At 45.6% G+C, this 12,274-nt stretch overlaps 1 protein-coding gene across 5 annotated transcripts in view; it reads right to left on the bottom strand.

The window, feature by feature from the left end:
* Positions 1-11,820, bottom strand: part of KLHL5 (kelch like family member 5) — a 76,458-nt gene extending 64,638 nt beyond the window's left edge. The window contains exon 1 of one of the 5 annotated variants that reach the window (XM_044298305.1): positions 11,727-11,820. Coding sequence is in view for 2 of the 5 variants with exons in the window: in XM_044298281.1 (XP_044154216.1) it covers positions 11,663-11,739 (77 nt within the window). In the remaining 3 variants the exon portion in view is untranslated. Of the gene's footprint in view, positions 1-11,662 lie in introns of all 5 variants that reach the window. The other 4 variants (XM_044298313.1, XM_044298281.1, XM_044298297.1 and 1 more) reach the window with 4 other exon arrangements.
* Positions 11,821-12,274: the final 454 nt, after the last annotated feature.

The following is a 12,274-nucleotide window of genomic DNA, read 5'->3' as shown; positions in this document are numbered from 1 at the left end:
GCTTCTCAACAAGGCAACAACGATCGCCACCCCGCTGAAGAGGAGACATGGATCCGGCAACTGAGAAATTTCCTGAACGGGACAAGTTAGCTCCCTGTTAGACTACCGGTCAGCCTGACCCAGCAAAGACTTTCTTCAAACACGCTACCCCTGCACAACTGCGGAGGAGAGGGATGGAATTGGGGTGAAGTTCACACCACCAGTTTCCTGTTACCCATACTTTCCTCGTATTTCCCCCTTCACATGGTCACACATCTGCCAGACCAGAGTTTGCCCAAATAGTTAATGTTGGTCAACGAATGCTCTCTTAATACACTTTTTTCTGTTCGGTCAACCATTCCACCATCCCCCACTAGGGCACTGTGACTCTGTCCCCTTGGAGGTTACTACCAGAGTGGACGACTCACAGTTATTTAGCGCTATAGCTAATCGTTTGATCTAAAGGAGAGACTTAGTCTCATCTCCGACTCCTACCCTTACCCCAGACTCCTTCCACCAGCCCTCTCCTCCCCCCCTCCTTTTTTGGGGGGATTATTTACCAGCTTAACAATATGTCCGATGTTCTAATATTCTGTCTCAATGCACAGAATATTCCAGAAAAAAGATCCTCCCTCCTCAGACCACTGTGGAAGAAACAAGCACATGTCACGTTCATACAGGAAATGCACTTTTGCTCGGACAGTATCCAGTCCCTCCTCCATGTGTACCACAGCACCTCTTCAGATTCCAAGACCAAGGGTGTATCTATTCTCATTTCCAACACTGTTTCCTGGGAACTGACGGATACTCGCACTGATGGAGCGGACAGGTACCTCTTTGTGAAGGGTAAGCTGGTGGTTACGGTGACTATCTTAGCGGCAGTGTATGCTCCCAACACAGGACAAGTCAGTTTTTTAGATAGAGTGCTTACGGCCCTAGAAGAGTTCACCGAGGGCGTCCCGATAATGGGGGGGAGATCTTAACCTTAAACTATAAATTGGTGTGGTATTAAAAGGCAGGAAGTACTCCACCCCATATGCAGTAGTGCATCTATACTGGGGGGAGGCAGATCCTGCACTTTTGGTCCGCTGCTAATGGCAATCTCCAGCAAAAATGCAGTGGGGGATGCCCGCAGCGTACCACAATGGACATCCTACACGGGATAGCAAATGTGGGGATATAATAAACAATATAACATTAACATGTACAAAAACAGGTGCACTCTGCGGTCTGACTAAACCCTAATACTGGTGTTAAAATTGAGAATTTAGCCAATATATCCTCATGTTTAAGGACATATCTGAGCCCGAGCACCGCGCCAAGGTATCTCAAATAGCTCGGGACCTAACGCTGACCTACCTGTGCCGTATGGGCAATACCAGGAACCAGTGGGAGAATTGTAGGAGCGCAAAGTCCGACTCACAGCAAACTTTCAAACTCTGAGTTTGCTGTGAGTCAGACCTTACGCTCCTGTAATTCGCCCAATGGCTCCTGGTATTGCCCATACGGCACAGGTAGGTCAGTGTTAGCTACTTGAGATACCTTGGCGCAGTGCTCGGGCTCAGATATGTCCTTAAACATGAGGATATATTGGCTAAATTTTCAATTTTAACACCTGTATGAGGGTTTAGTCAGACAACAGAGTGCACCTGTTTTTGTACATGTTAAAGATCTTAACCTAACTATCGACCCGGCCATCGACTCTTCGAAAGGTCAGTCAAACTTACCTCACAATCCAGATTACGGGAACTCCTCTATGCCCATCAACTAGTGGATAACTGGCGCGTTTTACACCCAACGACCAGGGATTATACATTCTATTCCAATCCCACAACTCATACTCTAGACTAGACTACTTCCTCATGCAACACACTAAATTAGAACAATTACCAAGAGCTCAGATCGATTCCATCACCTTCTCTGATCATGCCCTAATATCGATGACACTTTCACTACCAACTTTCCAAGCCAGAGCCTGGCACTGGTAACTGACCAACTCTCTCTTACAATACCTACAGGTCATTACAAAGGTCCGGAAAGACCTGACTGAATATTTCGCCACTAACGTAGCTCCAGAGAGCAACCCCCTCACCATCTGGGAGGCACACAAATGCTTTATCAGGGGCACATTCATTAAGATGCGGACCAGTCTTAAAAAAGAAAGAGCAGCAACACTCACCAATCTCATAGCTAAAATACATCATCTAGAACAACTTCCCAAATCCACGCTAGACACACAAATAGGAGCGGAACTCTCACAGTTGAGGGAACAAGTACAATCCTTATGCATGTCTAAATCAAAAGTCACCTTGGTTAAATGCCGCAGGCACTATTATGAACATGGGAATAAACCCAGAAGGACCCTAGCACGGGCATTGCCAAGACGAGAACACATTCTTATATACCATTCTTGACGGATAATACTGGCCAACGAGTGACACTATCCCTAAAGATAGCTGAAACTTTCAAACATACTATCACTCATTATATAACCTACGTGCGTCCACAGCCCAGAAGTCAGAAGAGATTATACAATCGCTCCGTACATACCTATCGGCCTAGGGTCTAAGTCGCCTCTCCCTGGAGACCCCTTATCACTTGCTGAATTGACATCGGCCATCAAAGATTCCTAAACAGGCAAAGCTCCCGGTCCGGACGGCCTGCCCTTGTCGTACTATAAATCCTTAATTGATATACTGTCTCCACAGTTTTTGTCCACCTTCAATTTGTTTGGCTCCACTCGCATCCTTCCTCCAGACACACTCAGGGCTCATATTACAGTCATTCACAAGGAAGGGAAAGATCCATCTCAATGCCAAAGTTATCAACCAATTTCCCTTATTAATGTCGATCTAAAATTGTTCTACAAAATCTTAGCTGCCCGCCTCATCCCGCACTTGCAACAAGTTATTCACTTAGACCAAACTGGTTTCATGCCCATGAGGGACGCCCGAGATAACACCACTAGGGCCATAAATATGATATATCACGCTATTACATCTAAGTTGCCCATGTTCCTCCTCTTACCCGACGCTAACAAAGCATTTGATAGAGTAGACTGGACATTCATGTTTGAAACATTGAAGCATGTAGGACTGGGGGAGACAATGATGGCCCATATCCACAACCTATACTCTAACCCCACAGCATTGGTTAAGGTGAATGGCCAATTCCCAGTGCCCTTTCTTATAAGAAATGGCACGAAACAGGGGTGTCCCCTATCTCCCCTAATATTTATAGAGCAGCTAATCACAACATATCGGGCATGTAAATTCAGGGAACCTCACATAAAGTAGCAGCCTACACGGATGACCTACTATTGTTCCTCACCAACCCCCGAATATCATTACCAAACCTTCTACAGGAACTTAAACAGTATGGGCAATTATTAAATTTTAAGGTAAACTTTCAAAAATCAGAGGCGTTAAATATTACACTCCCCACTAGATTGGCCAAGGAACTAGCGGATCATTTTCTATTTAAATGGGCAAGATACTCACTAAGATACCTGGGAATACATTTAACTTCCAAACTAGGTGACCTTTACTCAGTAAACTACCCCGCTCTCCTTCAGACAATAAAAGCGGACATGGACCGTTGGCACAAGGGCACATTCACACGGTTCGGTCGCATCTCCATTTTTTTTATTAATATTTTACCTAGAATGCTTTATTTCAAGCCATGCCTATACACATCCCCAGATTAATTTTTCATACTTTACTAACAATACTCACATGCTTCATATGGGCAGGGAAAACCCAGAGAATAGCCCGGTCTGTCCTATTCTGCCCCAAACTTTGGGGAGGAATGGGCCTAACGAACTTCATTGCTTACCATAGAACCACACACCTACTGGGAAAAGTGCCGCCACCAGACGAATAAAAAATGGATAACTGTGGAGCAATCCTTCCTACCCACCCCATTGTCCACAACGCCATGGTTGGGGTCTCACATACCATTAGTAGCGTGACCTCATCCCACAATAGGACCGACCCATCTGGCTTTTTCCCCTATCGATTTTGGGCAACTCTATGTTCCCCACTTTGCTAGAACATTGGACCGATTATTGTTAGATAATAGATTTAGAGCACACCATTTTATGGTGTCTGATTCATGGCTCTCCTTTAAGTCTAATACTGACGTCTCGGATACACTCAGTCTGCCGACCTGGCAATCCCAACAGCTGCAACACTTTCTTACCACACTGCAGTACCAACAGCGGTTACATATAATAGAGACAAAACCGACTTTGAACAAATTTGCGAGACAAGAGGCACAAAATCAGACATGCACTTTTTCGACTGTATTGACTGCTGATCTCACATCCCAATCAACCGCCTCCAACCTACATACTTAATTGAGAAAAAGACTTGGCCCTTACCTTTTCACCAGAACAGACTATACACATTTACACATAAGACCTCCATTGCTAGTAACATACAAGAAGCAGGGTTTAAAGTTATTTCCAGAGTACCCACCAAGCTGCACTCCATCTTCCCTACAGTGTCTCCGCTTTGCTGACAATGCGGGGGAGCTAGGGGGTCAATGTTGCATGTTTTTTGGGAGTGTCCTGTGCTTGCCGGCTTCTGGAGTGAGGTATGGCATATCACATCTAAATTCACCTCCCATGTTCTACCTAAGACACCGGCCTTCTTCCTGCTCCATCATTGCGAGATCCCCGTAACAACATGTAAGAGGCCGGTGGTGCGACATTTGGTCAGTGCCGCGAGAGCATGTATCCCCTAGTATGTGGAGACAAGTTTCTGCCCCCACAATGACAATGTGGATTAATAAAATACAGGAGACCGTGAGGATGGAGGATCTAACAGCTGCACTGAGAGGTACTGACCACAAATTCCATAAAACATGGCAAAGTTAGATTGCATTTCAGACTACTACTCACGACAGAGAGGGATTCTTTATCATTTATTTATATACAGAAAAGGGAAATGCAATAATTTAAAAAAAGAGAAAAACGTATTTTTTTCTTTCCTCTCAGCCCCCCTTCCTCCCTCCCTTCCCAATCCATGACACTGAAACTATGCTAATGGTTCTAAACTCCCTTACCAATACTTTAGGATTCATTTAGACCAGGCATGCCCAACCGGCGGCCCTCCAGCTGTTGCGAAACTACAACTCCCAGCATGCCCAGAAAGCGTACAGCTATCAGCCTACAGAAAGGCATGGTGGGAGTTGTAGTTTTAAAACAGCTGGAGGGCCACAGGTTGGGCATACCTGATTTAGACTATACGCACCAACCTGCGCAATATACATTAAATTTCTTGTTCTTATAGAAAACCTTTGTCCTCTTGTTTATTAACTCTGACATTGGTTGGGCTACGTCCCACGCTTGATTCATCTGGATGTTTTATAAAATATTGAAAACCTAAATAAAGAATTTACAAAAAAAAAAAAATGTAAGATTTGCTTCTAAACCTTGTAACGTCCCCCCAAAAAAAGGAAATGTAATTTTCAAAATGATCCAAACATGAAGTAGACATATGGGGAATGTAAAGTAATAACTCTTTTTGGAGGTATTACTATCTATTATAAAAGTAGAGGAATTGAAATTTGCTAATTTTTCAAAAATTTTGGTAAATTTGATATTTTGTTTTAGAAATAAAAATGAATTTTTTTTCACTCAATTTTACCACTGTCATGAAGTACAATATGCGACAAGAAAACAATCTCAGAATGGCCTGGATAAGTAAAAGCGTTTTAAAGTTATTACCACATAAAGTGACATGTCAGATTTGCTTAAAATGGCCTGGTCCTTAAAGGGGTTGTCCAGGTTCAGAGCTGAACCTGGACATACCTCCATTTTCACCCAGGCAGCCCCCCTGACATGAGCATCGGAGCAGTTCATGCTCCGATGCTCTCCTTTGCTGCGCTAAATTGCACAGGGCAAAGGCATTTTTCTGAGTTCCGGTGACGTACCGGGCTCTCTATGGGGCTGACAGGAAGCCCGGTGACGTCACCGGCACTGATGGGCGGGATTTGGCTCTGCCCTAGCCAGTAAAACGGCTAGGGCAGAGCTAAAGCCCGCCCCTCAGAGCCGGTGACGTCACTGAACACACCGCTGGGCGGAAGTTACCGCCTGGCAGTGTGTTATTGAAAACACAAGAGCCTGTGCCCTGCGCGATCTAGCGCAGGGCACTGGAGCGCATCGGAGCATGAGATGCTCCGATGCGAGGCTCAGGGGTGCTGCCGGGGTGAAAATAAGGGTATGGGGACAACCCCTTTAAGAGGAAAAATGGCAGGGTCCTTAAGGGGTTAAAAGGGGTTTTCTGGGAATAATTACTTTTTGTCTAATGCCCTTAGTCCGCCTCCTACCTCCGCTGTGTCCATGTTGGGTTCAGCAGTGATGTGCCGCTTGTGGTCACGTCACTGCTGAAGCCAGGCACTGGCTGCAGCGGTGCATGTGACCATGCAGCACCAGATGTAAACATTGCAGGGAACAGAACATGGAGACACCAGAGGCAGCACGGAGGACCATAGCAGCGGGAAGTAGGCAAGTGTGAAGTTTCAGGAGGCATTAGATAAAAAGTAACCATCAACTTATCACCGTGCTACATAAGAGAACCTCTTGAAACCTCTGTCCCAGGGTTACCGTATATTTGTCAGTCTTAAACATGTATTCTCTTCTTTTCATCCAGCTTTTATTTACTCCCTATATAATCTGCCTATTTTTTTGTTTGTTTTTTTCCACCAAACCTTTCACTGGGCCCTTAAAACAAACTTGGCCAACTGAGACGTCAATAAAACCATTGTTACTTGTCATTACTCAGTAACTTGTAATGAAATATTAGTATTTATTTTTACTTTTAACAGGCCGAACTGGATGGACAGATGTCTTTTTTTGGCCTTATAAACTATGTTTATATCCTATGTATAGAGGCACTGTCACATCACACTAAAGGTCCCTTTAGACGGGACGATACAGCAGGCGACTGTCGGGAAGGGAGAGTAATAAAAATACATAAAATACTCACCTTTCCACAGGCAGTGCCAGGAGCACTTACAGTACTCTGCACTGAGGGCAGCAGGACCTGACGTTCCCAGTGTCACATGATGTGGGGGGTCCTGCTACCTCCAGTGCAGAGAAAGTGTTCCCTGGTGTGCAAGTAGTAACCCCTGAAAGGCCCTTTTTTTTTTTTTTTTACATAGTGTACCCGTTTTAAATGGCCATCTGCTTTGTCCATGTATCCTTAGCCCTCATGCACACGTCCGTATGTATTTTGCAGTCAGCAAAGAGCGGATCCTCAAAAAATACGGATGACGTCCGTGTGCATTACGTATTTTGCGGAACGGAACAGCTTGCCCCTGATAGAACAGTACTATCCTTGTTCATAATGCGGACAATAATAGGACATGTTCTATTTTTTTGCAGAACGGAAACCAAATGCACGTGGAGTAACTTCAAGGGCTTCTGGCACCCCCCAAAACTCATTTTTCATTTTTGGCCATGTTAAAATCCTTATAGGATGACTATTCCCTATATAGGGCTCTTACCTTGTTCTGTGGCTTGGTTTTACTAAAATATGCAAATGACTTCACTACCAGCAAGTAGGGCGTCTACTTGCTGATAGCTGCCGCATCCTCCTTTTAAAAAAACGCCCCCTCCTCCAGTTGATTGACAGGGCCAGGGAGTGCTCTCCTCCTCCGGCTGGCCCTGTCTGCAATTCAAATTCCGCGCCTGCGCCTTACGTGTCTTCATTCGGCGCAGGCGCTCTGAGAGAAGGACGCTCGCTTCCTCAGCACTCCCGCAGTGCGCCTGCACTGATGACGTCACCTCTAAACCTGAAAGAGAAGATGTAATCGGCGCAGGTGCACTGAGGAAGTGCTGAGGAAGCGAGCGTCCTTCTCTCAGAGCGCCTGCGACGAATGAAGACACGTAAGGTGCAGGCGCGGGATTTGAATTGCAGACAGGGCCAGCCGGAGGAGAGCGCTCCCTGGCCTTGTCAATCAACTGGAGGAGGGGGCGTTTTTTTAAAAGGAGCATGCGGCGGCTACCAGCAAGTAGACGCCCTACTTGCTGGTAGTGAAGTCATTTGCATATTTTAAAAGCACGATTTTTTATTAAAAGGGTAAGAGTCCTATATAGGGAATAGTCGTCCAATAAGGATTTTAATATGCCCAAAAATGAAAAATGAGTTTTGGGGGGTGAAAGAAGCCCTTTCAGTTTAGTTTTTTTGCCGACCCATTGAAATGAATGGTTCCGTATATGGGCCGCAAAAAAAAAAAAAAAAAAAAAAACTAACATGGAAAGAATATACGTTCGTGTGCATGAGGCCTCAGACGGTTTTCATGAATCCCCCCAATATGTCTCCTCAGAAATCATACCTACTATCCCATCACTTTTCAAAGCTGGCAGGCAAGAATAAAACTTACACATTTTAAAGGGGTTGTGCTGCCATTGATATTGATGACCTATTATCAGATTAGGTGGGGGTACTAGGTGTTGGACCCGCGCCGCTTCGATATTGATGGCCTATCCTGACAATATTAACGGCTGAACAACCCCTTTAATGCAAATTTGTAGCAAGTCATCAATTGCATCAAGAGTTTATGCATAAAGTTGGTGTACACTGTAATGTCAGCCATTGTCTTTTATGGTTGTATTGTATGTCAATAATTACTGTTCTATGGTCCATCAAAGCAATTGTTTAATTCTATCAGGACGGATACAGGTCCTAAGTGGCTAAAAACAGCCGGCACTTCATGATAACAAGTGTAAAGAACAGCAAGTCACACATTATATAGGAGGAGATTCATCAACACTGGTGTAAAAGAAAACTGGCTTAGTTGCCCATAGCAACCAATCAGATTCCACCTTCTATTTCCCAAAGGAGCTGTGAAAAATGAAAGGTGGAATCTGATTGGTTGCTATGTGCTATGGGCAACTAAGCCAGTTCGCCTTTACACCAGTTTTGATTCATCTCCCTCTTTATGTGCTCATAGAGAATAAAATGGCATTTACAATTAACAGTGAAAGTTATTCATATCATAGAAGCATGGAAATGACATGAAGCCGATGAGAATGCTTCTGTACAAAGAATTTCACAGTATCGGGCACTTACAAAATTGTGGCCCCATGTGAATGTGGAACTACAGCTTGCTACATTCACCAGGTCACACGACAAATACCATCTAGTTTTTCTGTATTAGATTAGTATACGGTTTTTCTACTGCTATTCACATCACTATACTATGGCGTCACAGCTACTATAGAACTGCAAGTGCCACGGTGATCAAGAACATCCTGAGGTCCACATTTTGAAATTATGAGTTAACGCTATATTCACACTAGAGTTATAACTAAGGGCCCCTTCACACTGCTGTATTTTTCTGTCCGCATCCGTTGCACAATTCTGCGGATCAGAATCGGACCCATTCACTTCAATGGGGTCCCAAAAGACGTGGATGCCTGTCCTGCACCAGTCCCGTCCGTTCTGTGTCCCCACAAAAAAAAGATAGCTGTCCTTTTCTATTTCTATCATGGAGAAGGATGTCCCGTTATGCAAAATGCAGAAGGCACACGTTCACAATCCGCGTTTTGCAGCTCCGCAAAAACGGATGCAGTCGTATGAATATGCCCTAAGGGGGGACATTTATCAAATTACATAACCTTAAAAATGTTGCATGTGATGCCAATTGCATTTGCGTTTTCTGTGACAGTTGGTGTTCTTTTCACAGTGGTCTATGTTTAAAGGGTTTTTCAGTATCTGATGGTGGGGGTCCGACACCCAGGACCCCCACCGATCAGCTGTTTGAGACGGGGCACCTGTGCTCACAGTAGTGCCATGGCCTTCTCTACGCTCACCGAGCACGGCACCATACATTGTATAGTGGCTGTGCTTGGTATCACAGGTCATCACCATTCACTTCTCTCGGGCTGAGATGCACCTAGGTCATGTGACCAATGAACGTGACGTCACTGGCCTAGGAAGAGAAGGCTGCGGTGCTACTGGAAGCGCAGGTGCGTTCTTAAACACCTGATCGGCGGGGGTCCCGAGTGTCCGACCCCCACAGATCAGATACTGATGATATATCCTAAGGATAGGTCATCAGTATTAGGCCTCATGCACACGGCCGTTTTACGTCCGTTCCGTGCATTGGGGACCGCAATTTGCGGTCCCCAATGCACAGGCAACGTCTGTGTGGCGACCGGGACGGATCGAGACCCATTCAACTTGAAAGGGGTCCGTGATCTGTCCACACTGCAAAAAAACAGAACAAGTTCTATTTTTTTGCGGTGCGGAGGCACAGACAGAAAGACTGCGGAAGCTCTTTTTAGTCGTTCCGTAAGGTTCTGTGCCTCCGCTCCGCATCTCCAGTTTTGCGGACCCATTCAAGTGAATGCGTCCACATCCGTGATGTGGTGTGCGCATGGCCTGTGCCCCGTGTACTGCGGAACCGCCGCATGCGGTCCGCAATATGGCCACTGCCGCACTACGGCAGTGTGCATGATGCTTTAAAGTCTCAGAAAACCCCTTTAAGAGCCAAAGGTGAGATTATGGCACATTTATTACATGTTTTTAACTTGATGGAAATGGAAAGGCTGCGAGCATAGCAAAAAGCACCAGATTCCCAGTTATACCCTATTCTTCATTAGGTCTAAAAGTTGGGGGGAAAAAAACAATTTTCCGTATTACAACTGCAAAATCACATAGCAGACTATTCTGGTTGTCAGAACATGACGTACAGGGGCGTGCCCTCGATGGTATCTGCCCTCAGACAAATCTCTGACCATTAAATAAGAACTTTACCATTTTCCATAAAAGTGATGAAACTGAATTTTGTTGAGAAACCTGCCAGTGTGAACAGATCATCAGAGTTAAATATGTGCCCTTCTGAATACAACTGTGTCCCAAGTGACTACAACCACCATTATTTACTACCAGCCAGACTTCATAGCATTATAACTAAGACCGTATTTTACATACCCAGTAATATTCTGCCCTTACAAATATAACTAAGGCCTCCAAACAGATGTGGAACTACAGATACCAGCATGTCCAGAGCTTTTACCCTCCCCCCTATAATACGTGTTGAGGGCATCAATACAGGAATCGTCAGTTGCTAATCACAGTCCTACAAGAACCAACACAATACTTCTATAACATCAGTGATGGCTCTGTTCACACAGGGTAATGTGTGCCCTGCAGTTTCCTGCCATTCTGAATGTCCCCTGCTACTGTGGAACTACAATCACCAGCATGCACAGAGTTACAGAACTGCTGGAGAGCTCCAGGTTGTCAGACTGTAAACTAAGACAAGATCACCTTGTCCTGAATATATCTGGAGACCAAAGGCAAGTGACAGCCCCTGACCCCCCAGCAGCTGTGGAACTACAACTACCAGCATGCACAGAGTTACGGAACTGCAGGAGAGATACAGGTTGTCACACTGGTATCATTTTACCTACTCAGCAAGTGTAGAACTACAAGTCCCAGGACTTGCACAACTGACAAGTGTTTCTCACAACAGCAATGCCATGCACAACATAGAGTCAATAGTCTGCCAGAAATGTGGCTCTTCAGCAAGAGTAGAACTAGAAGTACCAGCCTACCCAACACTAAAGAGGGCCAAACACTGATGCTGTGTAAACTAAGGAGCGGATACAAACTATCAGCAGCACAGGAGGACTGGCAGACATCCCCCTCCAGGGCTGCCCCGGTACCTGCCCAGCACAGTAGATGGGGTCAGGGGTCTGCTGTGGTCCGGGGGTCCACCGCGCTCCATACCTCCCCTCTCCATCCGCCTGTGTCTTCAGTTCTGGGGAACTCCATGCAGGATCTCGCAGCACAACAGGCACCAGGGGGACGGACGTCAGTGACGTCATGGGATGAGGAAGTGCAGTGTAACTGCGTGCACACAGCAGTGTCACCGATACAAGAGCAATGCCCTGTGCTGCTGTGAGCAGGAGGCTGCTGCTGGCACCTCTCAGAGCGGGCTAGGGCGCGTTCTTTGGGGATGTTACAGAGACAGCCGTGATAATGTATAGAGACTGCTGGTTCACTTCTAACCACGCCTGAGACCACAGAGACAGCGTGATAATGTATAGAGACTGCTGGTTCACTTCTAACCATGCCTGAGACCACAGAGACAGCCGTGATAATGTATAGAGACTGCAGGTTCACTTCTAACCACGCCTGAGACCACAGAGACAGCCGTGATAATGTATAGAGACTGCTGGTTCACTTCTAACCATGCCTGAGACCACAGAGACAGCCGTGATAATGTATAGAGACTGCTGGTTCACTTCTAACCATGCCTGAGACCACGGTAGTGT

This window comes from Bufo gargarizans, chromosome 1 (assembly GCF_014858855.1).
Source record: "Bufo gargarizans isolate SCDJY-AF-19 chromosome 1, ASM1485885v1, whole genome shotgun sequence".
NCBI lineage: Eukaryota > Metazoa > Chordata > Amphibia > Anura > Bufonidae > Bufo > Bufo gargarizans.
Note: the sequence above shows the minus strand (reverse complement) of the source record. Positions and strands in the feature narration are given on the sequence as shown.